The sequence below is a fragment of the Pteropus medius genome, unplaced genomic scaffold (genome assembly GCF_902729225.1).
Source record: "Pteropus medius unplaced genomic scaffold, Ma_sr-lr_union100, whole genome shotgun sequence".
NCBI lineage: Eukaryota > Metazoa > Chordata > Mammalia > Chiroptera > Pteropodidae > Pteropus > Pteropus medius.
In genome coordinates this window covers 31,227,727-31,250,417 of record NW_024354875.1, presented here as the reverse complement: position 1 = coordinate 31,250,417, position 22,691 = coordinate 31,227,727, and the positions used below count along the sequence as shown (strand labels likewise).

Below are 22,691 nucleotides of genomic sequence, written 5' to 3'. Positions count from 1 at the left end.
CTGTCTAGGGTTTGGTTTCCATGTGCTTTCCCAACAGAGATTATGCAGCCTTTGAGGCTCTGTTGTAGGAACATGCTCTCCCTGTCAACTGGGTGACATCTGAGCCCTTTATGATCACAGTGGTTGCTATTTGGCAAGCTGCTTGCAACCTCTTTCCAAACACAGGCAGCCAGTGTGAGGTGATTCTATAGCACAATCTAAGACTTAGATTGTGTAGTGCTCTAATTAAAAAAAATAGTCCCCCTCCCAGACCGAGTTCAACCTCTAGTATTATAATAGGATGATCAACTTATCCCAGTTTGCCTGGGACTCACCTAGTGTTAGCACTGAAAATCTCACATGTTGGAAAACCATTCGTCACCCTCAGGAATAAGAGTTCCAAAGATAACATACAGCCCAAGTTTGTTTTCTGATAGCTGAAATTGATGCCCAAATCAACAAAATTTAGTAATGAGCAACGAGAAAGTTAAAGAAAAATAAAGAAGTAGATAGCATTAAAGAAGCAACTGGATGAAAATGTGCATGATTTGCTCAGCAATCATGGGGTAGACAGGCCCCCAAAATCTGACACCTGATGCTCCCTCGGGCTCTACACCCCAACATTGTACACTACCAACTCTGACCCCCTCAGGAAGCTGGTACAATACTGTTCGTTCCTCAGCCCCCTGAAAGTCTACCAGGCTACGTCTTTAAGATGCGATGCAGTTAAAGTTACTCTTAGGGATTGCATTGATTTTTTTACTTATAAAAAGAAATATGAATAATTTGTACTACCAGTAGATGAGAAGATACCCAAGGGCAGAACTACCTCACTTAGGTGAGGTATCACAGGAAACCCAGGGAAGACAATGGCAGTTCTTGAACAAGTAGGTCACAAATTTACACTAAAGCTTGTGTACTTGACACCAAGTAAACAGAGGTAAGGCACCTAGCATATGCTGAAAGTAGGGACCTCGTATCTAGGTGGCAGTTCCCTTTTACTCATAGGGGATTCTCTCAGATACCCTACTCAGATCCATTTTTTTAAACAGAAAAATGTTTAAAACCTGTATTTTAGACCACAATAAAGAAAAAGAAGAGGAAGGCAAGTATGTTACAAAACGTGAGCACATTATTATAGCAAACAGTATCAGCTTTATGTTGAGAACAAAAAGTAAAAATGATCAGGAACATTAACTAAAAATCATAATAATTGAGGGTCATTTAATTCAAGGGCAGGTGGTCCATTTCACAATGGTTTCCAAGAGTCTCTCTGCATTATAGACTGCTGTGGTAATTGTCGTTAATGATCATGTCCTGAGATACTAAGAATAAGAACTGTGGTCGGTATGCTAAGTATGAAGGAAAGTCGTAGGTTTTAGAATGATTCAGCTGCCTGCAAAATGCAACGTAAATGGAATATTTCGTTCATTGATGATGTCTATAGTCTATACTCAACCCAGTAGCTGGAGTCATCATTTTAAAACATACTCAGGTCATGCCATTCCTTTACTGAAAATGCTCAGTGGCTCCCCATTCCACTGAGTTTACATCCTCACTATTTAATGCAGATCAACAATATTGGCACCACCTGGAAGCTCATCAGTGTTACAGAATCTCAGGAGCCACCCAGCCCTGCTGAATCAGAAGGACATTAAGAAATACAGACCTGAATCATCTGGCTCCTTACTTCCTACCATTCTTTTCCTTGCTTTTTTGGCTCCAATCACTCAGGCTTTCTTTCTACTACTCGTGTATTTCACTTATGCCTCTCTCGACCTTTACCATGGCTGTTCCCTCTGCCTGGAATGCTCTTCCAGAGACTCAACAGCTAACTAGCTCACCACCTTCAAGCCTTCTTAATGAAGCCCATCCTAACCATCCTATTTCAGAGTAAACCATGCCCCAACCCTGTCCTCACTTTGGCCATTTCTAATCTCCCTTGTTATATCTTCTCTCCCAATAACACTGTGTTCTTCTACCATCCCATCAACTGACTTATGTATTATGCTTATTGTTTATTGTTGTCTCTCTCTGCTGGAACATAGCATTGTGAGGACAGGAATTTTTGACTATTGTTCCTTGGTGTATTACACATATCTAGAACAGCGTTAGTGATGTGAGTGGTCTGTAGGCTAAATCCCGTTTCTGATCCCAAACAGATAAGTAAAGAAATTTAGAGTAATTTAATTTAGAGTAAGAAATTTAGAAAATTTTAGATCATTTTATATTGACATAACACATAAATGTGTGATTATCTAGTAACGCATTTTTATTATATTTTACAAAAGTATCAAACTGTGCTAATTGGAAATTCAAACGACCAACCCCAAACTGGTTTTTCAAAACAGTTTGAGAAGTACTAGCCCAGTACAGTTCTTGGAACTTAGTAAGTATAAATAATTGTTTCTTGAATAAATAAGTGAAAAAATAAATAGAAGAACAAATGCCTAAAGAATTAATTTTTATATAGATCAAGTCTGTATATGCCTGTCAGTCCAGTTAAATAATTTCACTGCTTGAATTGGTGGCAAAGTCATTTGTATTATGCATTTCCTGGGTATACTGTGCTTTTCTTTCCTATGTACAGAATGAGTCAGGCTTAATGGACCACTTAAGGACACTACTGAGACTCTCTGACTAAGGGGCTGAGGACAGCCTTTGTCCAAGCACACCTTTGCACAGTTCTTTGCATGCCTTCTCTGAGTAGAGCTGGCCTGATTGAGTAACTTCAGATTTATTCCCTGCCTCTCCCAATCCCGCACCCCACCAGACCCCTTTATAGAACAATGAAGTTAGTACTTGCTGCCAGTTAGAAGGCAAACTTGTTGGATATTAATGTTTTTCTAAAACTTAAAAGGTTATAGTAGTCTCATTCAGACTTCCACAGAAACATAGGTTGAAATAATGGATCATTTAAAGCAAAGGATTAAACACAAAAGTATAACTTGCTAAAATGTCTCCTATACAATATACTCTTTTTTCTGCAGCTGATAACCCTGAAAACATAAACATAACTGAAAAACTTTTGTTCTTCAATCCATCTTTGTTGCTTTATAAGGTGAAGGAAAATTAGATTTACATAATGATTTTTTACTGCGCAAACCTTCTTTCCCTCTCCTCCCACTCAAAACAACAGCAGCAACAAAATGAAACAGCTTGGATCGTTTTAATATGCTCCACTGGCACGCTATGTCTATTGGGGCGGGGGGTTAAGAAACATTTATCTTATTCCAGGATTATTGGAAATACATTTTAAAACATTTCTCTGACTTACTTTGTTTTACTTTTTACTTGCTTCTATTATATTTCATCATGACTTTGGACAGCCAAGTATTCAATTTAAGGACCTAGGCTAGCTTGTGAGGAGATAATTCAGAAAAGAAAACATGATGCCAGAGAGTTTGAAATCTAGTAGATGCATGAAAATAACTATAATACAGGCAAGATGTGATAAGTACTATGAGAAAAGTTAAAGGGCACAGAAGAGGGAGCCATTATAGACTCAAAGGGTGAACAGGGAAGGACAGGCAGGGCAGAAGAAGCAGCATGAACAAAGTCACAGGGGAGAAAAAGAACACACTGGGTATGCTTGAAAAATGGAGAATAGTTAGGATATTCTGAAGCACAGAGTGAGGGTGAGAGATCAGTAGAAGATAGAACTACAAAGGAAGATTAGGACCAGAACAGAGACAGATGTGAATGAGTTCTTGACACCAAAAACAAAAACAAAAAAAAAACAATCCCCCCCCCCCGCAAAACTCCCAAACAATCAGATTAAAAAATGGGCAGCAGAGCTGAATAGACATTTCTCCAAAGAGGATATATGGATGGCCAATAGACATATGAAAAGATGCTCAACATCACTAATCATCAGAGAAATGCAAATTAGAACCACAACGAGCTATCACCTCACACCTGTCAGAATGGCTCTCGCCAATAAATCAACAAATGAGAGCTAGTAAGGATGTGGAAAAAAGGGGAATCCTCATGCTCTGTTGGTGGAATTGCAGATTGGTGCAGCTACTATGGAAAATCATATGGAGGTTCCTCAAAAGATTCAAAATAGAAATACTATATGATACAGCAATTCCACTTCTGAGTATTCATCTGAAGAAATCCAAAACATTAATTCAAAAAGACCTATGCAGTCCTATGTTCACTACAGCATTATTTACAATAGCCAAGATCTAGAAGCAACTTAAGTGTCCACTGATAGATGAATGGATAAAGAAGAAGTGGTACATATATACAATGGATTATTATTTGGCCATAAAAAATGAAATTTTACCATTTGAGACAACATGGATCTGGAGAGTATTATGCTAAATGAAATAAGTCAGACAGAGAAAGACAAATACTGTATGATTTCACTTATATGTGTAGCCTAAAAAACAAAACAAACAAACAAAACAGTAACAAACTCATAGATATAGAGAATAAATAGATGGTTGCCAGATAGGAGGGAAATTGAGGGGCTGGGTGAAAAAAGTGAAGGGATTAAGAAGTACAAATTGGCAGTTACAAAATAGTCATGGGATGTAAAGTACAGCATAGGGAATATAATCAATAATATTGTAATTATTGATTATAATTGTAATTGGGGGAATAACTTTGTAAGTTATATAAATGTCTAATCACCATGCTGCACACTTGAAACAAATATAATATTGAATGACAATGGTAATTGAAAAAAAAATTTTAAAGAAGCTTAGAGTTGATGCTGGGGCAATGGGGAGCCACTGGAGTATGGAGGAAGAGAATGTGATGATTAGGGTATGCTTTAGAAAAGCTTCTCAGGCATAAGTGTGTATAAAAGACATTGAAGGAAGAAAAGAATGAAGGATGACTAGCTGAGTATAAGGAGAAGTAATGGTGATGGTGGCAAAACTAATAGAAAACCATCTAGATTGGAAGAAAAGAACAATTTTGACAAGAAAATGCATATGAGCCATTTAGAGTAAGTCAGATATAAACTTATTAAAAAGTTTGACTTTTGATATTTTCCTGAAGATGGGGAAAAATTATTGTAATCCAACATGTCTCTTTAACATTTAGCCCAAAATACAATATATTTTTGCAACCCCTGAGCTATCCCACCAAAACTGAATGCCTTACAATAAGTACTTTATCTCTTTATTGATTATTCACTCTTATGGATTAATTTTGCATTTACACAATATCAATAACAAAAACCACACCAGAGACACTCTGCTATGCCCTTATACTAGCTCATTTAATCTTCAGTACAACCCCTCAGCTATGAACTACTATTTCCCTTGTTTTGTACGTGTAGGTACTGAGGTAAGGATTTGTTACATGACATTCACAGGAAAGCAGAGATTTGAATCTGGGTGGGTCTGACCCCAGAATCTGTGCCTTTGGCTACTTGACCATACTTAAAATTTTTCTTTTCATGTGTATTTTAAAGTAGAATGCCAAAAGAGAAAAAAGACAAGATGAGACAAATAGAAAACAAATAGCGGGATGATAGATTTAAATCAAAACATATCAACAATCCATTAAATGTAAAGGTCTAAATACCTCAATTAAAAGAGAGATTGTGTTTGGATAGAGAAAAATGCCAACTCAATTCTTACATAGTGGATTCTGTTCCACCACACTGTATTTTCCCTAAATTTTTCTCTATCTGTACTACTTCTATCCCTACCTCTTCGTGGCCTTTTCTCTGAACACAATCTGGCTGCGGGGAAAATCTTCCCTTTGAGAAGTTTGTCATTTTCTGCATATCCACTGAAAAGGTTCTGCTATAATATGTTCATCCTCTCGTCTTCAGAAGTTTAAGTTTCACATGGACTGGAGATCCTAATGTATTTATTATACATTTCCAACTCATACAGTATTACTTTGTCACTGAAAAATAGGCTAAGAAGAAATTTGGAGAGATTTGAGAAATTACTACATATTTTAGAAAAATAGATGAGGTCAACTGTTAAGTGTCATGTCGCTATTTTAAGGTGAAAAGGTTTCTTTCTTTGGAACTGTCTATAATGTCCTTAGTATTTTCTGGTTCATAAATATTTCTTATGATCATGCTTCTGTTTTATCTTCCAGAAGTACTGATTACAGCCACACATAAGACCCCAAACTGACTTTTCCCATATTCTGTAGCAAAAAAAATTTAGAAAGGGAGCCAGAAATAGTTATTTCCTAAAAGAGTGTGGCAAGATGTTTGCATCTCACTGAAAGAATGGCCACGTGGCCGAAAGGGCAGAATTCCTCACTAAACTCATATTCTTTACCAAGCCCTAGGTTTTGAGCTTGAACAATCTGCTCCACTGAAAGCTGGTCAGTTGTTTAACCTTCCTTTAACAAAATGAAATTTCAAGCAGTTTCCTAATTTGAGGTTCTTACAAGTAAAGAGAAATATGGCCTTCGATATTCATTTTCTTTCCTCTGAAAAGTAAACTTAAATGGCATAGGTAAGCGGTAAACTGCTACCTTTAATATAAGTTTTGCTTCCAGCCTTTATGGCTTCCTAAACTTGAACTTTTTGCTAACACTGGGTCACATGATATCTGAGCTCTGCCTTCCAGACAGCCCTGCCCAAATAACTCATTAAAAAGTACATAAGCATGCAAATGGCAGAAGCAGCAGGCATTTGAAAATGTTCTTCTTACCAGGTTTTGCAGGGGCTCCCCTCAAGGAATTCAGTCCTGAGCGACCTGGAGCAGCATGGCGTGTCCGAGAAGACAGTAAATCAGTCCCAGAAACTGAGTGCTTCAGAAAGACCCAGTAAGAGAAACATTATTTTTGTATATTCGTAAAGCAGCCTTAAGGACAGGTGTTCCATTTAAGTAAGGGACCCGTAACCCGATCATCTGGGGAAGAAGCTAAGTATATTGGGGTCATGTTGTAAGTTGCCCCTGTCTTGTATTAAAATTGAGTGGAAGGCCTTTCTTGGGGCAATTAGTAGCAAAGTCTTGATACCTTTTACTTCATTCATTTATTTCTTCCTCTGAACAAGTCAACCTAGCCCCCTCTTAAATTAATTATAGTCTAAGATGTAAAAACAGCTATGTGGTGATTTTTTCCTATACTTAATTTTTTATTCCTAAGAAAGAATAAAGAAAACCTATAGGAAGGTATTAATCTACTTAACATTTCTAAGTACATCATCCAAAGGATTTTGTTTTTTTAATCTTACATATGCTCAGCAGAGTTACTGGCAAAATCTGTACATTTTCTTCATTTCATCCTTTCAACATCAAATAGTAGGCAGCAAAAATTGGATCAGACTTCAAAGCCTGCTGTGGGCTCCAAGTCACAGAGAGACGCCTCCATTTCACATATTGAATTCGAGCAGGATATCAAAGTGCTACCAAAGAACCTCGGGTCCTTGCTCAGAAAGAGGCTCTAACATCTGTAGAGAGTGGAGTGCACAGACAAATCACCTCAGGGAGCAGCCAGCATTTATTCTCAGCAGCAAATTTCCAGGCTTTTGATTCTCTCTTCGCTGTACCTCCCTGTCTCTCTGCTGAACCAAGTTCTTTAGCAAGCTGGGCTTTTGTCTCAAAGACTTCAAAATATCACTAACAGTTTCACGTTTGGATGGCTGGATCAAGCAGCCACAGACAGACTTCAAGCTCATGGGCATGCAGGAGTCTGAAATGAGGATACAGAGTTACTTCAAAATCAAGATACCCAGCTACCTTATTCGGATATCCTCCGAAGACATCACATTCTTTTGGAGAACTCTGTTCTTGTGAATGCCTAAAAATAAAAATAATAATGAAATAATTTTTAGAAGCCTTGACAATGATAATTAAAAAATTTAAAGAGAGTTGTTTTCCTCCAAAGATGTATCAGAACATTCCCTTTAATTAAGCTCCCATTGTTTCCCATACCAGTCCTTGGTTAAAAGGACATGGGCATTTTAAGCAAATGCATCCTACTAGGTGTTGCTCCGACATCCACAGTCAGCCTGCGATTCTAAGACCCAAAAAATTGCCCTTTGTGAAGATGCGTGATCTAATTTGGTTTACTACTGGGCTTTCACAAACTTTACCAAGAAGCCAATCAAGTTGTTGCTAAGGCTGTACTTCCCATTCAGCGCATTAATTACATTAATTGTTAAATAATTTAAAACAAAGTCTGTAGTTGAATAAGTTTGAGAAATGCTGAGTTGTACATAGTTTAAGAGGTTACCTTACTGCAGGAATGATGTTTTACCATCACAATATGCATTTATGGATTTCTAAAGTAGGGCGGGGGGAGGATGTAGGGTTTCCTAAACTAATTTGACCAAGAAACTTAAAAAGTGACTTAAAAATATTTATTTTTTATGTTAAAATAGTTTAAAATATCAAAAAAAATATTTTAACATCTATTAAAATATTAATGTTTCATGGAGCAAAGTTTGGAAAATTTAATTGTGTTGCATCCCTAATTTCTTGCCGTTGGAACACACTGTATGAAAGTGTGATAACTACAACATGCTGTTAAAATAGGAGCCAGTTTTTACAATTCCTTTCAGATGGAACCCAGCAGAGTGGAAAACTGACAAGGGGAAGGGAAATCTGGGTTCTAAGCCTGGCCTCAAGCCTCAAGATCCCTAATATCTCTCTCTCTCTCTCTCTCTCTCTCTCTCTCTCTCTCTCTCTCTCTCTCACACACCACACACACACACACACACACACATGATTGGGTAAATTTCTACAGTATTCTGGATTCTAGTTTTCCTCATCTATTAAATAAGAGGATTGAGATAAATTATTCCTTAGACCTCTTTTAGCTCTACATTAATAACCTTATTCTTAATTTAAATGGACACATTCATTTTCTGAACTTTCTGTGAACATTTCATGAATATTACCTTCAAAATGCACCTATTTATACATTATAGCAATATACTCATTTTTATATCACATCTGTACCTGGGGAGAAGGGACTAATGATATACTTATTTGTGTGTATATTTGTTTATCATATGTCTTCCACCATGAAATGTAAGCTCCACAAAGGCAGGGACCAGATCTGCTTTATTCTGTACTCTATATCAGCACCCAATCCGATGTCTGGTACATTATAAGTGGCTCAGTAAATATTAGACGAGTTGAATGAATACAAGAATGACTAGTGCAGCCCCAAAATATGGGCCATGAAGATCAGTTAGAATACCCTTAACATTAAAATGAAAACAATTAGCATTTATACAGCACTTCATATTTTTAAACATGCTTTTATATATCTAATGAGAGTTTCACAACCATTTGAACTAAGTTCTTAAACTGTCTCTATTATATAGATGAAGAAACTGAATTTCAGAGAGGGTAAGAGATTTGCCCAGGGATCAGAGCAGATACCTGGTAGAGCTAAGACACTGACCTCTCTCTGTTTTTTGTCTCCAAATCCTCTGCTCTTCCTCTGAACCATTATACTCTCTATGCCCTTTGGTCACTGTACATCAGCCCAAGGGACTCATCCCTATCAGCCTAGGTACGTCTCAGTGCCTGTGAGACACCTACAGGATGGGTGGACTCTGAGATCCTCTAGAAGTCCTGGTGAGCTTTGGAGAAGATCTAAGGAAGAAACTTAGCCTGTTGAATTACTATGTGGCCTCCAATTTCTGCCTTTCCTGCTCCGACAAAGAAAGTAACCTCTTAGGAACTCCTCTAGCTTGCATGGCTTTTCAGGATCCGAAGGCCAGTGGCAGACATCTTCCAACTCTCCACTGTGGGTCGGCTCATCAGTTTGACTCCCTCCTCATTCAGGCCTTTGGAACAATCTTAGGTAGTTTGAGGTAATATTTATATGTACTATTTAGTTTTTAAAAGGTGGAAGAGGGTAGATAGTGTCCATAGATGAGAAAATAATTGATTAAGCAAAGTTAAGCAGGTAGATGAGAAAATAATTGATTAAGCAAAGTTAAGCAGGTTTATTTCCTGCTTACAGCTAAAAGCTTACAGCTTTTAACTTAATAATATGCACAACGAAACCCAAAAAAAGGAAAAAATGGCAGCATTTCCAAGATGTTATTTTAACAATAGAACCCTTCTCCCATGGAGCATATCAGGGGCCTATTTGTTCTTATAACATGCCTTAGGAAACTCTGATCTGAGCAGTGCTTATCTGAAACAAATTTCAATTTGCCTTTAAAAAATGTTATAAGTTAATAATCTTCAAAAGTCTAACTGCTTCAACTCTGCAGCAGTTTCATCAGATACATTGTCACTTGCCTCAGGGACTTGAGGCAGGCAATAAGTGAATACTACTCTGTAAGCTGTCACCACCAAAATATGGAAAATCACAATAATAACAAATAGCCAATGCTTACTGCATGCATACATGCCACCAGGCACCGGGCAAAACACAGATACATGTTTGTCTCATAAATATTTCCAACAATCATGTGGATTGGTTTTATTTTTATACCCATTGGCAGGTGAGGGAATTAACTAGTAAATAGTGCAGCATAACTAGTCATAACTAGTAAATAGTGTAGCATAAGACCTGCTGACATAGAAAAGGAGACTCCAAAGGGAAATTATTGATTCAGGCAAGGATTATTAATTGCTGATAAAACGTTTAGACACATGATTGATGGAAAACAAGATATTCATATTGTACGAAAGGATCTCCATATAGATTCCTTCTTTCAGGTCACGAGTTGAAGAGGTAACTATGCATTGGGGAAATCAGAAGGTCACCATCTTAATCCAGTGCCAACTTTAGCACTACTAATGATCAGACAACACTGTTTTGTGATGTGAGTCAATATAAACTATTTGACATTACCCAGGACATTCATATTTTTTCTTTCGGTCAAAAACATTTAACTTAAATCTAATCAAAGCTTTAAATCTAATTTATACTTTACCCAAAACACAGAGTATAGAGGAACAAGCTAAGATCACAAAGAATCAAGCAGACATATAGAGAAGACGAGCTATTTTCTAGGACAATTGGCTCAATCTCTTAAAAAGTCAGTGTCATGAAGAAAGAGATCATTGTACTTTTAAAAAGATTTAGGGACATAACGGCATGATGCAATGTGATGTACTAGACCCTGGCACAAACAGGTGTAAAGGCCATCTTAGAACAATTGGGAAATCTTGATTAAGGATTGGTATTTGATAGTATTAAGGAAATATTCATTTTTAAAGTGATATTATTATTTTGAATCTATAGGAAAAATTTTTTTAAATAACTCTATCCTTAACCTCCATTAGGAATTACATGCTAAATAGCAGAAGCAGTGAATCTGGTTATCAAAGGGTTGTAAATAGGAGGTAGCTGTTTCTCTATATATGATTCACTACATATTTCTAGGGCTCCTCTGACTTCTCAGGAGCCATGACTAAAGTCACAAGCAGATTGCCTCCAGGGCCTGGCCGCTCTGCTACCCCTCTGCAGTCAGTTCATTGAACTGTGGGTTCTTGGGGAGACAGAAACTTTTAGCCACCATTGAGAACCCTTCTGCTGGGCATCTGCCCCAAAAAAGTCCCCAAATGAAACTCATGTCTAATTCCTTCTTCTGAAACCGTGATCCCAGTGTGACCGGATGAGAGGCAGAATGGAGGCTGGCTCCTGAGTTAATGGCTGCTGTGAATGCCCTAGCATCTCTCTTCTGCAGCAAAGATCCACGAGACCAGCTGGCTTTGTCATGCTGGGCTGGAAGCACTATGTGAAGTCACAGTGTCTAGGGACTGGGTCTCAGCTTTGCAGGCTCCAAAATTCAGTTTGCCAGTTTGTTGATGGGGTGATGATTTTTGGGGGAGCTGAGTTACACTAACTAAACTCAGAAGAGTCGTATTCGGAAAGTAGAATGCCAGTGTATGATTTTACAGTGATTAGTATAATTTGAACTATACTGTTCACCTCATTAGTTGCTTGATATACTCTGGAGACTGAATTATACATCAGAATTACAGCAAAGGAAGTAGGGTGCTCTTTGAGAATCTGATCAATCAAGTTGGTCTTGCAACTAGCTTTTTTTACTTTAGGGTTAGAATCAGTAACTTTTTTCTTGGACAGGAGTAGAGACATACTGGTTATCCTCTGACTCACCATTTTCTAAAGTTCATTTAAATTTCTTTGTGCAGTTTTTATTAACTGATAAAATTTGCAAGATTATCTTATCTTTGATCAATTATGATTTAGAATGGCTTCTAGACAAACTGAGAAACTCATTAGTCGTTCACACTTGAAAGCATATTCTAATTTCCAAACAGGATAGGTTGCAAGTAGTTCATTGTGGGTTGATTATTGTTAGCTTCCCACTGTCTCTAGATTTGAGAGCAGTTCTCATTGTGTACTGTGTCTTACTCAATAGCCCTGGGAGAAAGGCTTATCTGTGTAACCAAGCAATTTGTTCCTGCTTCTTAGATAGCTCTAAAAAAAATATTTTGTACATGGAGCTTCTAATAAGAGGTCAATTTCTTGTTCCCGAGAAGCAGTAGTCAACCCACCCTGTGAAAGATATGCTCAGACTAAGATATTTTAACATAGTAGGAGCACCATAAATCTTGGGGGAGGCAAGTTTTAGAAAAATAAGTCATACGACTTTCCTTATGGAAGTTATTACAATGAAAGATAATAGAAAACATAAACATCTTCAGAAATGGTTTCAATAAGTTCAAGTTCTGAAGGTAAATTAAGACATTTAAGGAACGACATCAGAGAAGAGGACACTGCCCTTATACAAGATGCCTTGCTGACCTGAATGCTAACAAAATTTCTATATGAACTGGCCTTAGGTTGAACCTCAACTGACAACTCAAGGATTCTTATTTAGTTCTTATATAGAATATGAACATTCTAAGGGCTGAGGGTATAAATGAGGAACCATATTCAGATCTGAATCTCCCCACATTATTGCTATGTATCTGCTATTCTCTTATTTACAACTGTTAGTTGTCATTGCATATTCTTATTGCTATTTATTTAAATAACACTGGAGACACAGAAGATTGTTAGATAATAAAATATTTTAAGAAGAACACAAATTACTGTGTTCAGTTCAAAGGCACCTAAAATGCATAATTTAATGTATCGTTTATTACAAAGACTGAAAAGCTAGAATTTCTAGAATGCTTTTTTGTGTTCTATTTACCACCACAAACGCGCATTTGCCAAGCACCCACTAAATTTCCCCAGGGTTGTCTTCATACTTCCATGCTTTTGCTTGAAATGCTGTCTCCTCTCCTGACCACCTGGCCATCACATCTTTATCCTTTAGCTCAGGTATTAGTTTCTCTGAAGAGTCTTTCCTGCCCCAACCCCACCCCAGCCACCTTTTCCCCTCTGGGCAGAGTTGGAGGCTCCCTGGTGTGTCCACACAATCTATCGAGCATAACCACCCTGAAAAGCTGATTCTGTAACTGATTTGTCTGGTTTCACATTCTGACCAATTAAAAGTGTCTATAAATCACCTACAGAAAGTGAGCTTTAACAGATTTTGATTAAGGGAAGGAGAGAAAAGAAGAGCAAGTACCATAAGCCACTTGGCTTTTGAGCTATCAGCTGTTTCTACTGCTGTGCTCATTAGTTTTGTCCTTCTTTATTTTTTAGTTGGTGAAAATGCTCCAAATTTCCAAGTGATCTAAATATTTAGCGCTAATCAAAAAGTGTAGCATTAACTGACCTCCTCAAAGTAAGTGATTAAAAGAACTGGTGGGAAAATTCTTTTCTGTTTTTTTCTTTTTCTGATTAAAATACATTTTTTTTTTGGATTAAAAAAGTAATATACATTCACTGTTGAACTGTATAAATTACAGATATTCAAGGAGAGGAAAATAAAAATCAGGGCTCTCCATACTCAGATATAATTACTGTTAATATCTTGATGTATATTTTTTCAGATGCTTTTTTATGCATATAATATATATTAAAAATAATGGCTCATAGGCTCTTGGCATATTTACTATTTAACTTACCTTTTCTAGTTATAAGCATCTTTCCATATATTTGTGTATAATACATATACACAAGTATGCATATATGTCATATTTATGGATGTATAGTATTCCATTGGGTGATTATCACGATTATCATAATTAATCTCTTACTTTTGGATATTTAAGATGTTTCCAGTTTTATTATATTATAAGTAATGGATCATTAAATATTCTGTGCATATAGTTATGAGTACTCATCCAATTATTTCTCTAGGATAAATCTTAATGTAAGGCTATTGGGTCAAAGGGTGAGCAAATTTTTTGCTTATTTTAAGGCTTTTGAATTACATCATCAAATTCTCCTTTAAAAAGCAACAGAAATTAACATTCACATCCACAAAAGTATGAAAGGATCCATTTTCTTTCATATCACCAACAGTGGGTACTATCAGTCTTTTTAATTTTGCTTATCTCTTTGGCCAAGAAAGAAAAGATGATACTTTGTTATTATTTTAATTGGCATTTCTTGATTTCTAAAGATGGAAAACATTATTCTTGCATTTTAATATATGATGTGAAGGAGATACAAAGAGTATAGGAGAAGTAAAAACAAACAGTAATAAGGTAAAATAAGAAAATCATTATTGCAGGAAAAGGGGGAAAATAGGAAGGAATAATCACAGCTTTCGTATTTTTTTTTTCTCATTAGGTTTGGCTACTTGAAAGCTTTTTAAGGATTTTGAATGCATACTCTCTATCTCTCACCCCCGATCATTGCTGAATGAATGAAATATGCAAGTTTTACTTAAACATATGAATTTTTTAGCTCATAGGCACACAATTATTTTAAGTTTTGGAACATCGCTCAAGGACAAATTCATCAAAAGGGCTTAAAAATGTTGATAAATGTTTCATAATGCCATTGCTCTAAGTTAGCACTAGTTAGATTTATGTACTTATGCTAATTTCTCAAATCCCACTGAACCCTTTAAATGTGATATTTGTTTGCCTCGTCGCTTTTCCCCAACTCTGAGCTCATATTTGCCAGTTCTTGCATTTTCATTTCTTTTTTTTCTCTACTACATTTTTGTAGCCAGCTGTCACTGTGCAAAATCTAAGGTAGGAACAAAAGGCTTTTCATCCTTCTGCTAAGAATGCCTGCCTTATTGGTAAAAAGCACACTCAACTGAGAGCCACCCATAAAGCCCACTCCAGTCCTTTCTCAGCAACTAAGGGAGCTGGGAGAAAATCTGGCCTCAGGCTCAGGTACAGAATTAAGATGCAGTAGTGAGGAAGAGCACTGCCATCTGAAGTAATGCACTGCCATGGGCTGAGGGCCACAGCACAGTTAGAATGCTTTACTATGCTGAGGACTTGACTGGATCATCTCATTTAATTATCACATTGGAGTTACAGCGTAAGTTCTACTAGGGTCACCATTTCACAGCCAAAGCTTGGGCTGCTAAAGCAACCTGTCTGGGTCACGCCACGATCCAAATCCAGACCTGGTAGCCACAAGAGCTTGTACTCTCAGCATCCAGTGCCATTTTGTTACTGGACTCTTCCAGATAGTCACACAATTGTATTTGGGATCTTAAGGAATGACAGACACCTGGGGCGACTAACATTTAGTTCTAGAAAACTGGCCAGGAGGCAGATTAAAGTAAGCCTGACTATATCTGCAGATACCTCTTGATGACCTTCTACTTACCTTGGGTCTATGGGCTACTATTAAGATTATACACACTTGTACCACTCTCAAGGCTCTAATTTGGTGGCAAATCTTTTGAGAATCTATATGATTATATGATTATAATCTTTTGAGAATCTATATGATCTATATGATTATAAGAACAGTGTATATTACATGTACAATATTCCTCAGTAGCCTTACAGACTTCATTCAGTCATTTACAACTATTTATTCGAGCATCTTCAATTTGTCTCCACTGTTACTGGGGATACAGCAGTCAACAAAGAGATCTAAGAACCCTATGCTCCTAAGAACCTATGTTCTAGATGAGGCAAATTACAAAATAAATAAACAAATATGAAAGCATTATAAATAGAAGTGCCAAAGAAGAAAATTAAAGCAGGGAAGGGGCACAGGAAGTTGGAGGCAGAGTTTGCAGTTTTAGACTGAGTGACTGCAGAAGGTGACATCTGAATAAAGACCATGGTAAATAAGTAGGAATTGATGTCTTTGAATGCATTTTTAATCGAAAGCTCCTAAAGGGTAATAAACACTATGTTATGGCACACAGAGGTCAGAGGACTATTGTAAACACTTGGTAAAGGTTTAGCAACACATTTCATGATATATATTCATGATATATACATATATATTCCTGATATATTAGTTCCAAAGAACTTGAGCTAGTGTGCCAGATAAAATACAGGACATCCAGTTAAATTTGAATTCTAGGTAAATAATACATAATTTTTTAGTATAAATTTTTAAAAATATTTTCTGGGACATACTAAAAAATTTCATTGTTTATATAAAATCCAAATTTAAGTGGTATCTTGCATCTTTATTTGCTAAATATGGCAACCCTAACTTGGACAAATAAGCGCCTCAACTTCTTCATCAGCAAAACATAAATCAAAACTCTTGCCAATTGGGGGGAAAGAATTACATTTGTGCTTTCAGAAAGAACAAAATAAAAACATAAAATAATAGCATTTTAAAAGGATTAAATTAAGAGATGTAGACATGCACACATGGTTTTATTTTGAAATAAAACATATTTAGAAAGGTATTATACATACTGTTTATAATTTCGCACTTCTGAAAGGCAAATCTCTGAACTTGGAAACTTCAGGCTTGGGAGAAGAGAGAATGACAATGACCAGTATGTGGAGTATTCCTTTCTGTAACCTGTCTCTTTAGGTGGGATCACAAGGTAACTTTTGAGTTATAGTTGTAGTACTTTGAAGACTGAATTAGGCAAGGCATAGACTTGTGGAGGCAAAGGAAACTTCAGAGACCATTTACTACATCTTTTTCACATTGTAAGTAGGGAAACTGAGACCCAGGGGGAGGTAATGTGACTTGTCTAAGTGAGTCAGAGGGAAAGAGACGAGTTTAACATCCGTGTTCTTTTGATGATGCTCTTGCCACCAGTGTATCCACAAAAGACAATATTTAACCCAGTTTTCCACCTTTAATTCTGAAAGCAGTACTCAGTTCAGGGATAGATGCAAGAAGTCCTGAACTGAAGTTCATGATGAGCATGGCACCAAATAATGAGACCCAAAGACAAATGAGAAAGAGTGTGTGAGGGTAGGGGGAACATTTTAGAGAATTTTTAAAAAATGAAGTGAAAGAACCTAAATAAGATTGTGTGTAGTGGGTAGTAGTGACTAGTCGGCAATGTCACAGTGGAGAAGCTCCAGGACAGACACCCAAACAGTGCAATAATGATGTGGAAAGACATTTAAGTGTGGCTGGAGAGGCATCAGAATCTTAACAGAAAGTGTCTTATGAATTGCCCTGTCCGAAGGGCACTAACTTTATTTTTTAATTTTAGGTTTTAACTTTGACTTAATTTTATATTTGTAAAAAAGATACAAAAATAATATAGGGATTCTGTACATTCCTCAGCAGATTCTCTGAATATCAGAGAATATCAGTTACTTTATCTCCTCTCTCTCTCTTCACCCGCCCCAGCCCTCACCACCTTTCTCTTTTGCTCTCTTTCCTTTAGCATTTATGTACTGATATCTATACACACATGCAAACATATAAATTTTTTCTGAATCATTTGATTGTCAGTTATACCTCATTCTCCTTTATCCCTAAATACTTCAGTGTATGTTTCATAAATGCAAGGGCTTTATCTTACATGACTACAGTAAAATAATCAAAATCATAAAATTAATATTAATACAATACTATTATCCAATGTACAAATTGTAGTCAGATTTTGCCATTTGTGACCATGATATCTTCTATAGCAAAGGAAAATCCTGGATCACACATTACGTTCAGTTGTCATGTTCCTTTAGTCTCTTTTCATCTGGAGTAGTTCCTCGGTCTTTTGCGTGTATGTGTTTTATTTTGAATCCTACAGGGTGGTCATTTTGGAAGAGGTCCCTCTGGTTTGTCTGCTGTTTCCTCATGACTAAAATCAGGTTATGCATATTTGGCAAAAAGCAAAAAAAAAAAAAAAACCCCAGAGAAGTAGTGTTGTATTCTTCTGAGTGCATCCTATCAGGTGGCACATGCTGTCAATTTGCACGATTACTGGTGATGCTAACTTTCATCACTTGGGTAAGCCTGTCTGCCAGGCTTCCCCACTGTCCTTTTTTAATTGATGAGTATCTTATGGAGATTTACTCTGAGATTGTGCAAATAGCATGCTGTTCTTTTAACTTTCACCTACTGATTTTAGCATCCATTGATGAATCTTGCCTGAGACAATGACTATTTGGTAGTTGCCAAACGGTAATTTTCTATTTTCATCATTTCTTCTGTAATTTTTTCACATTCTATCTAAATGAAAAGCATACCCTGTTTCTCCCTCCTTCCCTTCTTCCATTCCTCTTTTCTTTCTTTCTTCACTTCTTTTTTTCCTCTCCTCTTTCCTTCCCTCCTTCTTCCTCCTCCCCTCCTCCTTCCTCTTCATCTCTCCTTCCTTCCTTCCTTCCTTCCTTCCTTCCTTCCTGCCTATCCTGCCTTCCTGCCTTCTGCCTTCCTGCCTTCCTGCCTTCCTGCCTTCCTTTCCAATGTGATTCATAAATTATTATTTTATTTAATACACTATGGTCTTTTATTATCATTATTTTGATACTCAAATTGTTCTCAACTTGGCACTGGCTTAGTTTTAAAGGATTGGGAGTAACAGACTTCAAAATGAGTACTTCAGGAAGGAATATATACTATCAAGCATTACACACAAAGAAAGATGGGTTCCTCAAAGATAAAAACACCAAACCCTCCTATTACTACTATTTATGAGTGCTTTTTTATGTGTCAAATGGGATGCTATGCACTTTGTATATGTTAACTCATTTAACTTTCATGACCTGGTGAGGTAGTTACTGTGCCATTTTGTCTTCCATTTGAAGATGAGGAAATGAAGGCGCCGAGAAAATAAATTCATCAAGATTTTACACTTAGTAGTAGCAGGTCTAGTGGACTCCGGGATCCCTGCTCTCAACCACCAGGCAAATGCTTAGCAAAGGATAAGGTCTTAGAAGGTAGGCTGAACTGTTCCTTAAGGTAGTTGGACATTTTTTCCAGGACTGAAAGAATCATCTGAACTTTCTGCAGTTTTACAAATGGGGCAGTTGGGAACTGTCTACAGGTCTGTCATCACTCTAGGAACTTCCCTAACCTGCTCTGTGGAAACCATCCAACCTTGCCTGAAATCCAGTGAGGAGAGCAGAAAGAAAGAACTCGTTTGTGCCGATGTCAGCTGACAGAGATCCAGCAAGACATGACTTGGCCAAGTCACTCAGGGAAGCATTCCCATGAGTCAACTCAAGTAAAAGCCAAAGGAAGAGAGGAGAAAACTGAGGGAACAGTAGAGCAGGGATTCCTAAGAAATTAAGTGTCTATTCGATTCTTTAGATCTGCAATGAAGACAGGGTTGTAGCTTTATCTTCCTTGCTGTCTAACACACTAGATCTTTCTTCCTGCAACAATTCCACTGCCTCCACTACCACACTACCACTTTTAATACCAAATTCCAGATTTTATGAGAATGAGCTTAGGTGAAAGAAATATGCTGCACACTAGTGAAATTAATACAAACAACAGCACTGCCTTAGAGGAAAAAGCACAGTTGGATCTGAGAATAACATCTTGTTCTAGGAGGAACAAACTAAAAATAAAAGGCAACAAACAACGTGCTTCCTGCCAGCCAGTAAATCCGATAAGCAAAGATGCCTCAACCTGGCGCTGGGTAGTTAACAGTCAGCCTGACTCCCTCCACCCCAGAGTGGCCATGTGGTTCTCAGAGCTAACAGCTGCCAAGCAGAACCCCTCAGATTAACCCATAGGTGGTGTTGAACCACTTCCCATTAAGATATTTGCAAAGCAAACAAAAATGATAGCCCCACTCTGAGTGCTGGGAGCCGGCCAGGAGCGCTGGCTGTTCTTGTTGACACAAAGAGCTCTCCAGGGAGGGTCTAAGCCAGAGCGCGGAAGGCCACTCCTGCCTGCGTCTCCAGACTGTGTTGATCTTAGGCCATTAGAATCCTGGTATCAGGGACTGTTTATTATCTAATTTCCCAATCACAGCAGTCACTAGAGCTCTGTTTCACCAGAGCTCCCTACTCCTCTCTGTTTTCCCAACCTGACCTACACCATTCAGATGAAAAGAAAAAATTCAGCCCTCCTCCTGTTTTGTCTACTCATCAAGGAAACAAGTCTGAGAAGTTACTATGATGCACGCAGAGTGTGGCATTACTACTGACAACATTCTCTGCAGCAAACACTTGCTTAGGTTCCTTTTTCATTTAACATGACTGGGGCAATGCTGATGGGAAATATTCTGGCATATCTGTGTCCTACAGGTAGGAGCCAATCGCCATTTAAATCACAAATACACTCGGAACTGAAACACTAATATTTTTTCCTTCTAACCCAGAGAAGAAAATGAAATAAAGTTAATAAGGCTGTGGAAATGTACTAAGTTAATCTTCTTTTAACCTGTAAGATTATACTCGGTTTCTTTAGATGTTCCATATAAACACTTTTATTGTAGAATTCATTTTTATACAACTATTGTTTTCAATTTGAGCAAGTTTTCTTTTCTCAAATTTCTTTTCTTTCGAAATAGCCTCAATATGCACAGGTATTTTGGTCAAAATCTCATTCTGAGCCTGAACATAGAAAAGATTTTGATGAAGATACAAGTTAATAGATATCAGAGATGTGCTAAATGTCTAGAATTTTCTATACTCACAAAATGGGTAATGTAGGAAGGGAACAAGGGGCGGTGAAATGGTCAGAAAAATTTGCCAGATTTTGTCATGACTTAAAACTTTCCTTTAGATTAGAAACCAGAACTTTAGAGATGGTAAAGTGGAAAGAGAGAGAGAGAGACAGACAGACAGAGAGAGAGAGAGAGCAGACAGATAGACAGAGAGACAGACAGATAGACAGAGAGACAGAGAGAGCAGAGAGAGGAAGAAGGAAAGAGAGGGCTAAAAAGATTGAGATTTCTTTAGAAAAAGTAGATGTAATATCATACAAAAAATCAATTTTTTAAAAATAAAAACGAAGAGAGCCGCTTGATATTTAAAGTACGAAAGAGTAATTTTTTAGAATCTTGAATACATCCTTCAGTTTTTAGGCAATGTTTATCAAATGAAATTAAATTTTGCTGGACTCAAGTTCTCTGTAAATGTGTAAGTTTTCCAGAGAGAAAGTGAATCTAACCTTGCAGATCAATTTTGCAGAACTCATGCTATCATTTGCTGATGGCAAATGTGTTTAGGGATAGATTAACGTAAGCACAAAAGTTCATGTGCACAGGTGATCACTTTAAAGGTTGTGGTGGGGTGGTGTCATAACTTCAGCTATATACAAGATATGTTGTGCATACCAAAACTGTTTTCTTTTACTACACTGTCCAGATTGTTTTTGGAGATGCTCTGTTTGAGATACTAGGCACAGAAACACTGCCTTGAAGTGTAGATCTCATGTAGGATCTCATGTAGGGTCAGAGAATCTAAGTCAAACATGCATTCCAACATCATTTATGCTTAAGTTCACTACATGCTGGTTCCTAGCAACTGACCATTAAATTAGATATGAACCATAGACAGCTTTCTGCCAATAACTGAGTTTCTAAAGAAAACACATAATTAAGCATCTTCTCAAATTTGGGACTTATTTTTTAGTTAGGAAGGTAAATCTATTATAGAAAAATGACACAGTGTTAACAGTATCTCCCTTCATTTATTTTGTTAGTGCCGTTAGCTTTTTGCGAAAGCCAGCTTCCTACTTTATCAAAAATTATTATGTTCAGGTAAACTCAGGATAAATAGGAAGCATTTCTTGAGAACAAAGTAATTAAACTTAGCTTTGGACCCAGGAGAAATATAAATTCAAGGAGCACATATTCATTCATCCATTCATCAATTTTTTTTTTATGCCTATCGTGTCCAAATATTCTAGCTTTAGTGAGTCATACAGATGAATGACAGTTTCAGCCCTGGAGTTTATCTCATGTGAATATTGTAATAACAGCTAACATTTTTGTGTGCTTACTACATGCTGGTAGTCTTTCTTCTAAAAATTACCTCACAATAGACATGTGAGGTATGTATCATTATTAGAAATATGCTAACTTGCTCAAGGTCATTGGGCTAACTGGATACAGGCCTGGCTCCAAAGTTTGTAGCCTGAACTGTTTCCTCTACTTGCACGGTGCCCCTGCACACGGTAGGCAGGACTCTAACTCAGATGCTGATGCAGCCAGGCCACGAATTAGGTAAGCCAGTGAGTTGGTATCATTGGAAAATAGCCTCTACTCAGTACCAGCAGGCTGCTGCTAGTTACTCTAATTTTTCAAGAGCCATCAGAAACCTGAATTCTTATGTGAAATCTTTCTATTTATATATGTTGGAAACTAATTAAGAATTTAAAAAACATTGTACAGGCCAAAGAAAATATATCGTAAACCATATTCTACCCAACAACTATAGATGTACGTCTTTTGGCTTATAGAATAAAACCCAAAATATTTTATGCAGTTTTTAAGGTCTTCTGTAACCTGGCTCCCATCTGCCTTATTCCCTGCATTACACCACTACCACACCAGCCTCAGCCTTCATCCCACTGGACATCCCACCCTCCCCCAAGAACCCCCAACCAATGGCACATCCTGCCACAGC

General features: G+C 37.3%; 1 protein-coding gene across 1 annotated transcript in view; it reads right to left on the bottom strand.

The window, feature by feature from the left end:
- Positions 1-22,691, bottom strand: part of MYO3B (myosin IIIB) — a 361,097-nt gene that overhangs the window by 70,074 nt on the left and 268,332 nt on the right. The window contains exons 31-33 of the mRNA XM_039855816.1: positions 15,253-15,343; positions 7,653-7,713; positions 6,621-6,720 (exon numbers count right to left, since the gene is read on the bottom strand). Of these exons, the coding sequence (XP_039711750.1) occupies positions 6,621-6,720; positions 7,653-7,713; positions 15,253-15,343 (252 nt within the window). The remainder of the gene's footprint in view (positions 1-6,620; positions 6,721-7,652; positions 7,714-15,252; positions 15,344-22,691) is intronic.